Consider the following 17,263-nt stretch of genomic DNA (forward strand, 5'->3'; position numbering starts at 1 on the left):
AAGAGTGTCTTATAGCCCATGAACTCAGAAAGCAAGAGGATCTAACAATGGTCTTGTCATAAAACTATATATTTTCTCTCTGAAATTTTCATTTCACTTAGTCATTAGTCCTTGTAGCACTTAGCAAGGGCATGAATGAAGAATGTTTTGCTGAAATTTTGATTCAAGATAAGGGGAAATTGTAAATGTTGCCTTTCCTTTAAACATTGGCAGTGCAGTATATGATTTCAAGAATTAAGTGTATCCCCTAGACACTGAACACAATTAACTTTGATGAGAAAAAACCCGTTGGTTCACAACACATGAAATAAAATGATCACTTGTATACAATTTAAAAGTTGGGACAACTTTCTGAAATAAAAAATTTTTTCAACATCCTTTAATCCTTAAAAGATAGAATTATTTACCTGTAGTCATCAGAGAAGTGGTATATTACATAAGTTTGTTATGTAGCTAAGTACTTACCTGTTTAAATGTCTGAACTTGTTTTCTTGAAAGAATTCTAGATGTAACACACTATTAAATGGAGTCATAGAACATAGTGTTCAAGTGTACTGATTTCAAAGTCACACACTCCTGTTGGTTGTCTCTGTGTAACTATAATAAATCACTTCAATATTCTGGACCTTGATGTCCTTATTTATGCAGTGAAGATAATTATCATACTTGCCACATTGATCTCCTGAGCTTAAATGCTGTAATTTCTGCAAAGGACAAGGACTAAATTTAGGTCATTGTACTCTCTAGTAAGAATTCCAGGATGTTTAGCAAGAGTTAATAGAAAGCATCTTTGATGATATCTCGATTTCTTCTCTAACAGTGTTTGCTCTCTTCATTTTTGACAATAAGTTATATATTTCCCTGACTTTCTTGTCACATCAAAATGTAATTGTCTACTAACAAGCAGAAGATTGTGGTTTCTGCTTTGGCTTTTTTTTAAGAGGCAGGGTCTCATACATACATAATTTCAACACTCTTATGATCACATCCTCTCTGTTTAGTCATTTATAGAGATAGACAGAGTGTGAAACAGCATGGCACTGAAACTTTGCCCAGAGTAGTAACACTCCCACATAGTGCTGGAGTTTTAATATAGGCTGGGAGGATGGCATGGTACCTGGTGAGCTATCTCTTTCACCTGAGGTAGGCCAAAAATAAAGTTCAGGAGTCTTAGATTTAATCAAGCAAAAAGTCATTGTCACTCTGTAGAAGAACTATCTATTCTAAGATAGTTCATCTTTATTATCCAGACTGCTGAACTGGAAGAACCTAGTGTCCCTGGAAAATGTGAGATAAAGTTACACTTTTTAAAGGAAGACTGCTTTAAGTTAGGCCTGGGATGACAAAATAGCTTACCTGGATAGTGCACCTACTTTGTCATGTATGTGACCTTAGTTTGAGGCCAGCTCCCAATTCATAGATGCTCTAGTGTCTTCTCCCTCTCTGTCTCTCTCATTCTACCTGAAAATACCAGCACAGAAGTGGTGAAACTGCAGTTCTTCTTTCTTCTAGCGTTTGCCCTTCTTCTGTAGCCAGTCAACAGCGTCAGGTTGAGCCTGATGTAAAGTTTCGAGACCTCCTTTGAATCTGGAGAGGTGGCAGTCGTTGACTATGTGGGTCATAGTCTGTCTGTAGCCGCAGGGGCAGTTCGGGTAGTCTCTGGCTCCCCGGCGATGGAACATAGCGGCGCACCGGCCATGGCCTGTTCGATAGTGATTGAGGAGGGCCCAATCATAACGTGCTAGGTCAAAGCCGGGTTGACGATTGCAGGGGTCTGTGATGAGGTGTTTGTTCTTTACCTCAGCTGACTGCCAGCTCTGTTTCCAAGAGTCTGGAACAGAGAAGTGTAGAACTTCAGTGTAGGCGTAGGGGACCAGATTGGGTGACGAGACGTCAAGCGTTGGACAGGGTGGGCGAAGATATCCGCGTATATTGGCAGGTCCGGCCGAGCATAGACGTGGGAAATGAACTTAGATGATGCCGCATCCCGACGAATATCTGGCGGGGCGATGTTGCTAAGAACTGGCAGCCATGGAACCGCAGTGACAACAAATAAAAGAGGCCTGATTTTCTCTTTTTTCTTTTTTCGGTAGCAAAATGTACTCGATTCTATTTTACCTGGTCTTAGCACAGTTACTAGGGTAGCATTACTTATTTTCCATAATCCTCAGACCCCTACTTTGATATTCATATCAGGGATCACTAAAGAAATCAAACATTAATGAATTCAGGTTTCCATATAAACAACCTGTTCCCTCTCTGTCTCTTCCTTTCTTTCAAACTCCCCTCTTCTTTCTTCTTCCTCTTCTTCTTTTCCTTCTCCTTATTCTTATTCTTTTTTTCTTTTAAGTATTAATATACAGTTTTCTTTTTCTTAAGTATTTTGTTTTATGTAGATAAATACAGAAAGAGAGACCAGAGAGTACTGCTCACCTCTGGTTTATGGTGGTGCCAATGGATCAAACCTGAGACCTTGGAAACTCAGGAAAAAAGTTTTTGCATAACTATTATGTGATCTGCTGACCCACTAGCAGATTATTTCTTTAATATAGTTTAGAGTAAATATGAGATGGTAGATGTTATGACTAGAGGGAAGAAGGAATATGCAATGGAGTCTAGTAAGTAGAAAAGAAGGGGAAAAATTATAGTTTTCTAATTCAACAGTTCTCCAGTAGAAAGGTGAATTAGTTTCTACTCTGCCACTGAAATGCATTTGTAGAGGATGGGGGTGGGATGGGGTGAGGTAGACCCATTGTATCAGAACACTGAGGCTGAAAGGAGTTGGTATTGAAATAATATATTTTGATTTTAGAAACATTCTTTTTTAAAAAATTTATTTTTTATTTAAGAAAGGATAAATTAACAAAACCATAGTGTAGGAGGGGTACAATGCCACACAATTACCACCACCCAATCTCCATATCCCATCCCCTCCCCTGATGGCTTTCCCATTCTCTATCCCTCTGGGAGCATGGACCCAGGGTTGTTGTGGGTTGCAGAAGGTGGAAGGTCTGGTTTCTGTAATTGCTTCCCCGCTGAACATGGACCTTAGAAACATTCTTAAGAATTGCTTATTCTAAATTCAGTTTTTCATACTGTCCCCTTTTATTAGTTAATTCACACACTATACTTTTTTTTTTTAATTTTTTATTTAAGAAAGGATTAGTGAACAAAAGTATACTTTTAATGAAATAATTCAGCTGTAGAAGAAACCGGTGTACAATCATCTATCACGTCACAGCCCTCAGTAGTCTGTTAAAAATGAACTATTCCTCCCCCCCCCATTCTTAGTTTGTAGTGACCTGATGGTTTGCCCTTGATGTCATGTATAAATGGATCATTTGTAAAGTGACCTCATAATGGAGTCTAAGGTTCTCATGATGTGATCAGAGCCCTTGCTTCATCAAAGGAACTGAGTCATTGAGAAATTGCTAGAAAATTATTGACTAAAGGAAGTCCAGTGGAAGAACCACATTGTTCATGATGGAAAAGAGGAAAACTTTCTTTTTGGCTATCTTGACTACTGGCTATTTCTCTTGTAAGGATTAGTCTAAGAACATTAGGGAGGGAGTAAGCATTTTGATTTTCAAGGGAACCAACAAGCCAACAAGACTATGTTTTCTAAATATAGGGATTTAAAAAATCTCTTAGGTTTCTGACAGATGAGATTCACTACCTCAACTAAAATGACTACCTGTTGAATCGATATTTTACTGTTCCAAGAACTTTATCAAATAGGTTCAGACCTGGGATTTTTAAGAGGTAATCTATGTGAGGTATAACTAATAATTAAGTAATTAGATCTTGAGATCATAATCACTTTGTCTCTTCATCTTCTTAGCACTTTTCTACTATGTGTCCCTATACATTTGGAATGTTGTATATGTGAACACAAGTATACACAAGTATACACAAAAATACCTTTGAGGCAAAGAAGAGCTTTCTGGCATGGTTTGCTCTAGAGCGTGAACTGACAATATCAAATCTCAAAAATTATCTCAGTTTTTCCTAGTTAACTTTAGATATTTTATCAAGAAGGGAAGCCCATGGTATGAAAGTAATTTTGTTGGCAGAACAGTGCAGGCAGAGGGGCTTAAAAGAAAGTTAAGGTCATGAAGCAAACATATGCTATTGAAAATGGTAATTTTTTAATAATTTGGGTAAGCAGTTATTGGCACAGAGATTCCAAAATCAGGGACTTTTTAAAGCAGAGTTTAGAAAAAGAAGGTATTCAAGAGAGGCAGTAAAAAATGGAAATCAGAGATCTAAGAGTCTGATGAGTATTAAGAACTAGGTATTTATTTATTTCTCTCTCTTCCTCTCTCCCTTTCTCTCTTTTCCTCCAGGGTTATTGCTGGGGCTCAATATGGCACTAGGAATACACTCATTCTGGCAGCCATTTCCCCCCATTTTAATGGGTAAGACAGAGAAAAATTGAGGGAGGAAAGAAAGAGAGAGGGAGAGAGAAAGAGAGACACCTGCAGACGTGCTTCACTGTGTAGAGTCCTCTCCCACTGCAGGTGGGGAGCCAGGCTGCTTGAACCATGCTTGAGAGTCTAATGCTTTATCTACCGTGCCACCCCCCAGACCACACTGAGGAGACAAATCTTGTGTGAGAGAGATATTTTTCTGTGGTTTCTGTAATTATTAGTTTATGTGTAATTGCTTAAAAACTAGTGAGTAGCTTTCGTATGAACACTATTGTTTTTTAGTTAATCCTTTTTTTCCCCTAAACACTTCTATTTCAGATGTTTTTGCTGAAATTACATTTAAGGTAAGTTCAGTTCTTTTTTATGTAAGAATTACTTTTGTAGAGCTGGAGAGGTAGCTTAGTGGTTATATAAAAATATTCTTATGTGGGGTTGGGCAGTGGTGCACCAGGCTGAGTGCACATGTTACAATGCACAAGGATCCAGGTTCGAGCTCCCAGTCCCCACTTGCAGGGGAAAAGCTTCATGAGTGGGGAAGCATGTTTGTAGATGTCTCTCTTCCTCTTTACTTACCCCTCTTCTCTCAATTTCTGACTGTCTCTATCCAATAAATAAAGATAATAAAAAATTTAAAAATATTCTCATGCCTAAGGCTCTTGGGTCCCAGGTTCAATTCCCAGCACCACCATAGTCTAAAACTGAGTAGTTCTCTGGTTAAAAAATACATATATGAGGGCACAGGTGGTAGCGTACCTGGTTAAGCACTCACATTACAGTGAGCAAGCACCCAGGTTCAAGCCCCTGGTCTCCATCTGTAGGGGGAAAGCTTTTCAAGTGGTGAAGCAGGGCTGCAGGTGTTTGTCTTTCTCCCTCCCTATCTCCCCATCCCCTCTCAATTTCTCTCTGTCTCTATCCAATAATAAATAAACAGAGTTTTAAAAAAAAATTAAAAAATACATATATGATTTTTTCAGTTTTAGATTTAATATAAGAAGTTATGATAGGTTGACTCAGATGAAGTTGCTAATATTTTACCTTTTGAAAAATACATCTAACTGATGCAATTATGGTTTAATCTCATCATCTCTGTCAACACCCATGGGGAAGCCAGGACTCATCCCACTGCCTTAATGCTCCTTCATCTCCTTACCACTGGCAATAAAAGCTGCAAATTTTCCAAGGAAAATCTAGAAACACACATTTTTAGAATAGTTTATTGAAACATAGATATTCTTACTTATTTAGATGTTTCTCCTTTCTAATTATATCACAGGTATGTTGTTGTAATTGAGAAATAAACTATCTTATCATAAAACAGATACAGTTGTTGACACATGGGTACTCTTTAAAATATTTCATTTTTATTTTTCATGTTTATTTTGGACAGAGATAGAGAGAACTTGAGAGAGAAAGGGGAGATAGAGAGGGAGAAAGAGCGACACCTGCAGCCCTGTTTCACTGCTTGTGAAACATCCCCTTACAGGTGAGAATCAGGGACTTGAATGGAGGTCTTTGTGTAGCACAACATATGCATCTACTGGATGTGCTATCACTCGGCCTCCCTATATGGATACTCTTAATGGTTAAGTTTGCTAATCCCTTAAACAAGAATGGATAGGAGAAGTGGGGGTGGAGGGTGCACCCAGTAGAACACACATGTTACCATATATGAGACCCCAGGTTCAAGTCCTCAGCTCCCACCTGCAGGAGGAAAGCATGGAGTCATGCTATAGGTATCTCTCTTTTGCTCCCTTTCTATTTTTCTCCTTATTAGAGAGAGAGAAAAAAAGGAAAAGGCCCCTGGTTATAGCAGAGTAGTCCTGCAGTCACCACTGTGATAAAATAAGCCCCAATGATAAAATCCTGATGGAAAAAGAAGATGGAGGAGGAGGACAAGGAGGAGGAGGAGGAGGAGGAGGAGGAGGAGGAGGAGGAACAGAAGGAGAAAAAGGAGAAGAGAAAAAAGAAATTGGGGAAGGAGTGTTAAAGGAAGGCTAGAGACATAAGTGTCTATGGTCAAACAAAATGATGATTTGGTTGAGGGTGAAAGGTACTACTGACAATGATGTCGGAGAAATGTGGAAATGAATCTTTATAAAAACTTGAGTCCTATAAAGCAACATTTTCTCAGTAAAATGATGCAAGAAAAACTGTACTAGGGAAATGATGAGTTAAAAATAATAAAAAGAATAGGTTTTTTGAACTGCAAATCTGAGACAACACTTTCTCAGTGACTTCTGGTACCCTTAGCGTGAACACTTTTGCATATCTTACCCAAATTTTTTGCCCCAGCCTCCTTCTCCCCTTCTCTCCTTGGGTTCTAGCTGATTTAAACTGTTTTGGCATGCAGACTGCTCCACTACTTCAATTTCATCTTTTTCTTTTTTATATCTAATTCCTTCTACTAAATTATATTGCTTTTCATACTTATCTCCCGTTTAAAGTTGTTTTCATATTCTCAGCACCCATTAAAGAGTCAATTCTTTTCTAAGTCATTGCCAAACAGAGCACAGAAAATCATGAAAAGAAGAGCTGAGTGATATAAACACATCCCCTAAGAGTGATTTTTGAGTTACTCCTAATAATATGAATGATTGTTATAGTCTTCTGTCATTATGCTTCTCTGACTCAAGTTGACTTTAGTCCTGAAGAATTAAAATAAGATAAATTAAAATAAAATAAAATGGAGTTGGCAATTTAGTGTTGTATGATGGTGGAAGACAATGGTTCACTAGAGAATGAGGAGGACAGACATCCATCTTGGGGAAATGTGAAAATGTACTCTTGTGACAGTAACAATCCTTTAAGTTGACATTTCCTCAATAAAATAGTACCAAATTAAAAAACAAAAAAGAAAGAAGAGGAATAAGTTAGGGGAGGAAGGGGAGAAAGAGGAGGAAGAGGACATATATTGGGAAAATCTAGTCATGCTAGATTCTTTCCTCACTATTCCAGCCCACTAATCTCCAAAGACAAAGACCTGCATTAGAAAGGATCACACAGAGCATGCAGAGCCAGGCACAACAGTTTAATGGGAATTCTGTTGAGCTAAAGTGATTCTAGAGGCATCTGAACAATGAGTATAGTTGTCTCCAAACATTGGTTATAGCACTTTGTGTCACAACCAAGGATGGTTTCTTGTTCTTCCAACAATCCAAGATGTAGTACATTCTCAAAATGGAATGATCAAAAGTTCTGTTGGGGTTAAGATAAGAAAGGTTTGACATTTGAAGTTTAAGTGAAAACACATTTTATCATCTCTGCCAACATAACAAAACAGCCTTGAACTTGCACCTGTTGATTTTGTTTTAGGACATGGAGTGTGATTACTATATAGATATGGCATATCAGGAGAAACGTGTATGTTCCATAAGAGTCAGTCCAATTTGTGCCTCTAATAACATTACATATCCTAATTCCTGTGTGCTCTGCTTTGTTAAACTGTAAGTGAACACTCCAAACCCAAACAAGAACTCTGTTTTGAGAATCTTGTGTATGGTTAGCTGACTTATAGCACTTCTAACATACTTTGGAAAGGAAGTGTATGGTGGTTGGGTGGTGGCGTACCTAATTGATCGCACATGTTACAATGTGTAAGGTCTCAAATTAAAGCTCCTCAAAACCCACTCTGTGGGGGGGATGAGCTTCACAAGTGGTGAAGTCATGCTGTAGGTGTCCCTCTCCTTCTCTATACCCCTCTTCCATATTATTTCTGTCTCTATCAAGAAATAGGTAAAATAATTTTTAAAAGAAGATACTTTAAAAAAGGAAGTTTGCATATGCTTTTCAAGATGTGATCCTGTAAACTAAAAGCTTTTTTTTTTTTTGCCTCCAGTTGCTGGGCATGGTGCTGGCACTACAAATCCACAGCTACCAGTGACAATTTTTTCTTTCAATCCCTTTTTTCATTTTATTCGAAAGAACAGAGAGAAATTATGAGAAGCGGGGAAGACAGGGAGAGAGGATACACACCTGCAGACCTGCTTCACCACTTGTGAAGCGTCCCCCCTTCAGGTGGGAAACGGGCCTCAAACCCAGGTCCTTTCACAGATCCTTGCACTTAGTATTATGTGCGCTTAACTGGATGCGCTTAACTGCCTGGTCCCTTAAAAATAATCCCTTTGGGAAAGTCAGGTGGTGGCACACCCAGTTGAGTGCACAAGCTAACAATAATCCCTTTGGAGTTTTCGTCTCAATGGGTGAACCCCTAGGAGGTAAGGTGAAAAGGTCAGAATTACAGAGATTTTTGAGTCCCATTTCCAAATCCATCATTTTATTATTTCAGTTTAGGTTATTGATGGTGCCAGGGCTTCATCCTGGATCTTCTTGCATACAATTTCTCTGCGTCACCACTGCATTATCTTCCCAGCTCATTTCCATTTTTAGAAGAGTGCCATCTCCATGTGTTTTAGATGCTAGGTTTCAATATAAGGTTGTATGTGAACAAAGTTTCTGTTTCTAAAAATTTTTGAAAATCACAACTAGGAAAAAAAAATCTTAGTTTAAAAGATAAAACCAGAGTTTTTAAAACTTAGCACTTAACAAGACTTGGGGCTGGGACCTCAGCATGTGGCTAAAGGACTCAGTGTCATAACCACTCCCAAACCCAAGGTCTCATCTACAAATCGGATATTATTCTCACTGCTCCATTGGCTAATTATGTTCTGCTTGGACCACACTATGCCTTCTTTCCTGATATAGTCAAATACGTGGAACTCTTTTTTTATATTTATTTATTTAATTATTGGATAGACAGAGAGGAATTGAGAGAGGAGAGGGAGGGAAAGAGACAGACAAATACAGACCTGCTTCACCACTTGTGAAGCTTTCCCCTTGTAGGTGAGGACCAGGGGCTTGAACCTGGGTCCTTGAACAATGTAATGTGTGCACTTAACCAGGTGCAGCACCACCTGGCTCCTTGAAGACCTTTCCAGTTATGAGATCATATGTGAAACAGTCCACTTAAAAAAAAAAAAAAAACTGCCAGAGTTTTTTTTTCTCTATGCTAGTGTTCCCTCACACTTTGGGTATCATTTCAAACATCTCTTTCTTTTATTTTTTGACTGGAGGACAGCCTGTGTGAGTCCACCATTCTTCATGACTCCTCTCCCCTTTGATTTCAGTTAATAGACAGAAAGGGAAAGAAATAAGAGGCATGAAGGAGAAAAGACACCACAGAATCATGCTCCCTTGTAGTGCAGGAAGCTAGAATCCTCAGACAAGATCAATTATGTGAGCTTTCTCCAGATACCAGCAAACAACTTCAATAATTTACCCTCCTCCTCCTTATTATTATTGCCACCAAGGTTATTTCTTGGACCTACATGAAGACTCTACCATTCCCAAGGGCCTTAAAAAAATGAAAAATGAGGGACATCTATAGAGTGGAAAAGACAGAAGGGGAGAGCCAGAAGAGACACCTACAGCATACTGCTATACCATTCTTGAAGTTCTCCTTCACCTTCTTTTTTCTATTACTTTGCTGGGGCCTTGTGGAGACATAATTTCACCATTCCAGAAATACCTCTTTTATTTTGATGAGAGAGAGAGAGAGAGAGAGAGAGAGAGAGGGAGAGAGAGAGAGAAAGGAAGAAACCATCATAGCACTATTTAGTGCTGGGATTCAAACCTGAGCCCTGTGCATGACAAGTCATGGACTCTAACAGATGAGCTAACCCTCACTCTCCTGCCTCTACTCCTTAACATGCAGGCTTAGACGTGCAAGTCTAATGTAAGTATAGTGTGAAGTCTAGTATTTTTCTCATGATCCCAAAGTAGAGAGATAGAAGGGCACAATGTGAGGGGAAGCAAACTTATGCAGGTATGGGTTATTTGTAAGTCAGGAAATTTACAAATTATAACCTCTCTTTCTTTAAAATTCCTTGTATTGTACAATTAAGATAGAAAGAAGAAGGATCATATTGTATAGATCTTCTAAATTCATTTTTACCAATTTCTTTCAGAGCCACCAACTTCAACGTTAAAATTAAACACAGTGGGAAATGCAAACCATGATGTGCATTTTCTTCATTTGTCATGAGTGAACCCATTTGACTTAGGCATCATCCTTCCTTCAAAACTCAAAATGTTTGTATCACTTTAATTAAAACAATACCAATAAATGTTATGGTTGGTTCCTCTTTCAGTCAAAATATATTGAGTAAGATATGCCACAGCTGTGTTCTAATAATGTAGAAATAAACAAAAAGTGATCCTGACTTTAAGCAACTCACAATTCAACGATTGTGAGTTTGATGATTCCGTCTTTTATTCAGCAACTTTTCTTCAAGAATTTGACTACATTCTGGCTTCTCAGTGGTAACCAAATACATCTGTGGGCTGGGGAGACAGCATACTGGATATGCAAAAAGATTCTCATACCTGGGCTCTGAGGTCAGGGCACAGGTTCAGTCCCCAGCAAGCTCTGGTAAAATGCAAACACACAAACATCTGTGCAATTTACAGTTCAACAAAGTGATAATTTTCAGGAAAATCCAAGTCATGCCACTTATAGGCAAAGTTAATGATTTTCAGTTAAAGCAACACTATTCTCCTGAGGCACTTAAAACATGTAGAAACCAGGCATGAGACTCAGTTATAGAGCACAGGTTTTGCATATATGAGTACCTGGGTTAGATCCTTGGCACCAAATAAATAAACATAAAAGATTTTGAGGAGGTGGTGTATGTAGCTCAGCAGGAGGCTACTTGTCTCACATGTGTGAGATCCTGGATCCAATTTAAGATCCATACATATTAAAAAAAAAATATATTCCCCCATACAAAAACTCATATTACAACTAAGTGGTGGAATATATGCTTTTAATCTACAAAGTCATGGCTTAGTTACACACACACACACACACACACACACACACACACACACACACACATATGTGCATGCACATCTGGGGAATGAAAAAAATAAAGAAAAGGAAAGAACTAAGAAAGTAAATGAGTACTTGACTTTTCCTTGTAATGAGAACTGGGGGGCGGTACCCTGAACTTGCAAAGGACTAAGGACTAAGGGCCTGCAATGCACTGAATAGTGTCAATACATTGAAGAACTGACTCACTGAGAATGCCAGTGGAACTCCCATTGAGAAGTATTTTACTCATAGACATTGTTGAAGGGGAAATATGGGTTTAGGCATGGAGAAATTCTTATCTTCCTTTAGTTTCTTTGGTTAATCAGCCCAGTAATAAATCAATACTAGGAAGATTAGAAAGAAGACAAAGGCTGGGTGGTGGCACAACTGGTTGAGCACAAATGTTCCCAAAAGTTAAGATAAATTTAGTTTATTCATTGAGACCCATAAATTAATGAATGTGTGATCTACTCAGCAAGCAGAGGTCATAAAGCTTCTAGGAAGGAGATACACATTTGGGAGGAAAAGACAGGATGAATAATTTTTTTATAGAGGCAGAGATGATAGAAACATAGATACATAGATACCACAGCACCAAAGCTTCCTCCAGTATGGTGAGGGCCAAATTTGAACTTGGGTTGCACTTGGCAAATCAGCATACCTTGCAAGTGAGCTATTTCACCAGGCCCAAAGAATATTTTGATTTATATAGTCTGAAAGGGATTTTAGAAAGCTTCTTTAAAAAACTTTAGAAATCTCAATTTCAGGGAGTTGGGCGGTAGCACAGCAGGTTAAACGCACGTGGCACGAAGCGCAAGGCCCGGCCTAAGGATCCTGGTTCAAGCCCCCACCTCCCCACCTGCAGGGGAGTCGCTTCACAAGCGGTGAAGCAGATCTGCAGGTGTCTGTCTTTCTCTCCTCTTCTCTGTCTTTCCCTCCTCTCTCCATTTCTCTCTATCTTATTCAACAACGATGACATCAATAATAACTACAATAAAACAACAAGGGCAATAAAAGGGAATAAAAAAAAAGAAAAAAAAGAAATCTCAATTTGGTGATAAGGCTGGCTCCCACCTACAGGTACAATGGAGAAAATCATACTTTTAGGGAGATAAATAATTGCACGAATTATCAGTCTTGGGTCTGCCTTCAATTCACAATGGTCAGCTTACCATTCTGGTACATTCTCTGGCAACTTATTCCTGTATCCAGCAGAATCTGTCACAACAACCCTCCTGCTTTCTGCAGGCCTATGCCAGACAATGGAGACCACAGATAGTGGACACTGTCCTGAGATGGATGTGCCTCAACATCTTGGCATGTTTTGCCATTCAGATGTGACAAGAAAGACAAACCTATTTACCATTTCATCTCTTACTTCTTTCATTTGTTTGTTTTCTTAAGATAGGGGAACATCTTGGAACCTGAAGTCTCCACATGGCACTTTAGTCCAGTTCTATGACCTATGGCTGGATGAAGGAGATAGAATAAAGGTTATGCTAACTAGCTTTTATGTCTGAGACTCTAAAGTCATAGATTTAATCACCCCACAACACCATAAGTCAGAATTATGCAGCACTCTGGTAAGAAAAAAATAAAAAAATAGGATAAAATGAGGGATGGGGACATAGCATAATGGTTATGCAAAAAGACTCTTGTGCCTGAGGCTCTGAGGTTCCAGGTTCAATCCCCAGGCCCCACCGTAAGCCAGACTGCCTGGCTCTCTCATTAAAATCAATAAAATAAGAATTAATTAATTAATTTCCTATGGCTGCCACTGGGTCTCTCAGTCTTCCTAAGACAAGATCCATAAGCAAAGTGAGTCTCAGTGACTGGAACAATTCACCATTCCCTAGGTCTTTGATAGCAAGTCACTTACTATTGAAACACTTGCTTTGAAACAGTGATTGAACTATGCCCCCTAGCGATAAAATCACTATGATTTTCTTCCTTGAAAGAATAATACTTATAGTAAATAAATATATATATATATATAAATAAATGGTAACTGAAATTAACAAAAAAAAAGAAACTGAAGAGAAAGAAAAGAAAAAGGGCAAATTCTCATGGCTCCTACATCTGAAAAGTGCAGGGAAATTTGAATGCACTCATAGCTAGACTCAAAAATGCTGCCAGAGGGTTAGGGAGATAGCACAATGGTTATGCATAAAGACTTTAATGTTTGAGCCTTTTAGCTCCTAGGTCCAATCCCCAATATCAGCATAAGCCAGAGCTGGTGTCAAAAACAACACACACACACACACACACACACACACACACACACATTGCCAGAAAATTTTCTCTGCATTTGAACACATCCATGCTTTCCTTATTTTCTTTCTTTCTTTTTAAAAATAATGTTTATTTATTGGAGACTGCCGGATATTGAGAGGAGGAAAGGGGTATCTATCTATATATATATATATATGGAGAGAGAGAGAGAGAGAGAGAGAGAGAGAGAGAGAGAGCTGCAAAACTGCTTCACCGGTTGCAAAGCTTTCCCCTGCATGTGGGGATCAGAGTTTTGAACCTGGGTCCTTGTGCACTGTAATGTGCACTCAGTCAGGTGTGCCACCACTTGGCCCGCATGTTTTCCTTCAGCCTCAGACTTCCCTTTCGCCCCACGTGGTAGAACCTGGAATCTCTAGAGTTACAATTTCAGTAGAAGAGCCTTCCTTTTCTAAAACTTGTAACAAGAAATATGAGGTTTAATAAATTAGTAGAGATAAGATTCCTTAATCATATATTATTGGTACAAACAGGAATGGTTATGCAAACACACTCTCATATCTGAGGCTCTCAGGTCCCAGTTCCAATCCCCCACACCACAATAAGCCAGAGCTGAGCAGTGCTCTGGAAGAAAACAAACAAACAAACAACAACAAACTGGTTTATTAGTTCTCATTGAAATGAGCTGAAATACACGATGCTGAAGGATCCAGAACAACCCTACCAATAGATCCTACGTGGAATAGAAAAATTGCCAGGAGAAGTGAGCATACATCAAGGAAAAACAGAATAAAATTCTCTAATACTTTTTTTTTTTGGAGTGGGAGGGTGGACTCAGACAACAGATTTATTTTTTCAAAGTTCTGGAGGTTGAGATCAAGGGTACACTTGGGCCAATTATTGGGGTTCACAGGTAGGACATGCCATGGCAGTCACTGTGAAGAATCAGTGTGATGCTGTGAATGAGGCAGAAGATTCCGGGTACATCTGGGTGACAAGTCTAGCAGATGGAGACTTGTCTCAAGTGGCCTCCCCCAGGGCTCTGTTCTGGCTCCTACACTATTTAATATTTACATCAATGACCTCCCAGAAACTTCTTCAAGGAAGTTCATCTACGCCGATGACATCTGCTGTGCAACTCAGGCATCCAAGTTCGACATCCTCAAGGAAACACTCACGAAAGACATGTCTCTGATATCTGATTACTGTAAAAAATGGCGACTAATTCCTAGCACTGCTAAAACAGTATCATCTGTTTTCCATCTACACCATACCTCGGTCTCACGTGAGCTTAATGTGCAGCTTGGCAATACGAGAATGCGGCATGAAGCCCAGCCAGTCTATCTTGCCGTTACTCTTGATCCCACTCTGTCATTTCACAAACATCTCATAAAAACTGCAGCAAAGGTGGGCGCGAGGAATAACATCATTGCAAGACTGGCCAGCTCCTCATGGGGCTCGAGCGCTTCCACACTACGATCATCATCTCTGGCATTATGCTATTCCACTGCAGAATACTGTGCCCCAGTATGGTTCCGTAGCCCCCATGTCCACTTGGTCGATTCCAAATTATATTCCTCCATGAGGATAATTTCTGGAACCATCCGTTCCACCCCAGTTCCATGGCTGCCAGTTCTTAGCAACATCGCCCCGCCAGATATTCGTCGGGATGCAGCATCATCTAAGTTCATTTCCCACGTCTACCCTCGACCGGACCTGCCAATATACGCAGATATCTTCGCCCACCCTGTTCAACACTTGACGTCTCGTCACCCAATCTGGTCCCCTATGCCTACACTGAACTTCTCTGTTCCAGTCTCTTGGAAACAGAGCTGGCTGTCAGCTGAGGTAAAGAACAAACACCTCATCACAGACCCCTGCAAGTGTCAACCCGGCTTTGACCTAGCATGTTATGATTGGGCCCTCCTCAATCGCTATCGAACAGGCCATGGCCAGTGCGCCGCTATGTTCCATCGCTGGAGAGCCAGAGACGACCCGACCCGAACTGCCCCTGCGGCTACAGACAGACTATGACCCACATAGTCAACGACTGCCACCTCTCCAGATTCAAAGGAGGTCTCAAAACTTTACATCAGGCTCAACCTGATGCTGTTGACTGGCTACGGAAGAAGGGCAAACGCTAGAAGAAGAAGAAGGCAGGTTTTTTTGAATTAAAAGAAGAAATGGTGAGAGAACACTTGCACAGATACAGTGTACCTGTAGCCAGGTGACCAGAGTTGGTGATCCCATCCCTTGGGCAGAGATCATTTCATTGTTGCCTCAGACCAACATAAGCAGACCAGAATGAAGGCCATACCACTGTCAGACAGTCTAGTCTGTCTCACTGCCATTGACTGGCAGCCATAGAAACTTTCCCTTAGCTGGTTAGTAATTTTTATTTTATCTTATTAGTGATCTAATACCGACATACAATATTATAAGATAACAAAGGTATAATCCCACATCATTCCCACTACCAGAGTTCTGTATCCCCATTCCCTCCATTGGAAGCTACAGCAGTTTGCCCAAGGTTGCAGATATTGGTCAACTATTATTTCTACAGCCATTTGTCTATATTTGTATATATTTGCCAGTGTTTTTCATGGTTCTGTCTTCCTTTCCAAGTCACACCTACACCTGTTACTACTTCCAAATGTCCCTTGTCTACCACCTTGTGTTTGGTCTTGAAACTGAGGTTTTCTACATGTTTACATATGTACAACGTCCTACATAAGATTTTCTAGTATAATTTTCTTATATGATTTGGGAATTTTTTTCTTCATGCCTAAAGTTTTTTTTAAATTTATTATTTATAAAAAAGGAAACATTGACAAAACCATAGGATGAGAAGGGTACAACTTCACACAATTCCCACTACCAGAACTCTGTATCCCATCCCCTCCCCTGATAGCTTTCCTATTCTTTAACCCTCTGGGAGTATGGAGCCAAGGTCACTGTGGGATGCAGAAGGTGGAAGGTCTGTAATTGCTTCCCCGCTGAACATGGGTGTTGACAGGTTGATCCATACTCCCAGCCTGTCTCTCTCTTTCCCTTAGTGGGGAAGGCTCTGTGAAAGCAGAGCTCCAGGACACATTGTTGGAGCTCTCTGTCCAGGGACATGCCTAATGTTTTAAGAAAGCAGAGAAATTGCTGCTAGAACCAGTGAGACAATGTGAAGAAAGATATATTTAAATTTTAAGTTGAAAAGTGGAGATTGATAATTCCAAAACAACAGTGCTTGAGGTTCAAATTCCCCTGTGGAGTTCGATGTTTCTTTAACGATGCTACTGACAGTGTGGAGCACTAACATTGAAGCCTAGTGAAAACACTTATCATCACAGACTCTGCTGATGCTCTATGGCATGCACTGAAGGATGGAGATGAAGGGATGCATATCCCACATCATGTGAATAATTATTTATGTATAGACTCAAGATTATTTCTACTTCAAGATATTCTACCTCAAAATTTCAAAATTAGGGTTGGGGAGATAACATAGTGGTGATGCAAAAGACTCTCATGCCTGAGGTTTCTAGATTATGGGTTTAATACCTTGACATCAAAATATAAGAAAGCCAAGACTAGGTGAGTTTTGGTGTCTAGACACACTAGGTACCCATATACTCATAAAAATCTCTCTAGTATTTATCACAATCATGTGCACATGTGCTTTTATTTCTCTTTTAAACATTAAGTAGTTAACAACTCATTTGTATTTCCAGCTAGACCATAGTTA

The 17,263-nt window shown here is 39.6% G+C and overlaps 1 protein-coding gene across 3 annotated transcripts; it reads left to right on the top strand.

Moving 5' to 3' along the window:
* The first annotated feature begins 3,426 nt into the window (after positions 1-3,426).
* Positions 3,427-10,557, top strand: LOC132536937 (ovomucoid-like). Of its 3 annotated transcripts, XR_009548465.1 has the most exons (5): positions 3,427-3,538; positions 3,652-3,762; positions 4,749-4,774; positions 7,743-7,873; positions 10,394-10,557. XR_009548465.1 is itself a non-coding variant. In XM_060186409.1 (4 exons), exons 1-4 carry the CDS (start codon positions 3,481-3,483, stop codon positions 10,443-10,445), a joined length of 267 nt encoding a protein of 88 aa, XP_060042392.1. In that variant the 5' UTR covers positions 3,427-3,480; the 3' UTR covers positions 10,446-10,557. The 3 variants fall into 3 exon arrangements, 1 of the variants encoding a protein (XP_060042392.1); XR_009548464.1 differs by having other exon boundaries at positions 3,427-3,762; XM_060186409.1 differs by lacking the exon at positions 3,652-3,762.
* Positions 10,558-17,263: the final 6,706 nt, after the last annotated feature.

Source organism: Erinaceus europaeus, chromosome 2 (assembly GCF_950295315.1).
Source record: "Erinaceus europaeus chromosome 2, mEriEur2.1, whole genome shotgun sequence".
Lineage (NCBI taxonomy): Eukaryota > Metazoa > Chordata > Mammalia > Eulipotyphla > Erinaceidae > Erinaceus > Erinaceus europaeus.

Coding starts and splice junctions, on each gene's coding strand:
- LOC132536937 (XM_060186409.1), top strand. CDS start 3,481: ATGATGGAAAAGAGGAAAACTTTCTTTTTGGCTATCTTGACTACTGGC. Junction 3,539..4,748: donor GACTACTGGCTATTTCTCTT/GTAAGGATTAGT, acceptor CTTCTATTTCAG/ATGTTTTTGCTGAAATTACA. Junction 7,874..10,393: donor GTGCTCTGCTTTGTTAAACT/GTAAGTGAACAC, acceptor AATTTCTTTCAG/AGCCACCAACTTCAACGTTA.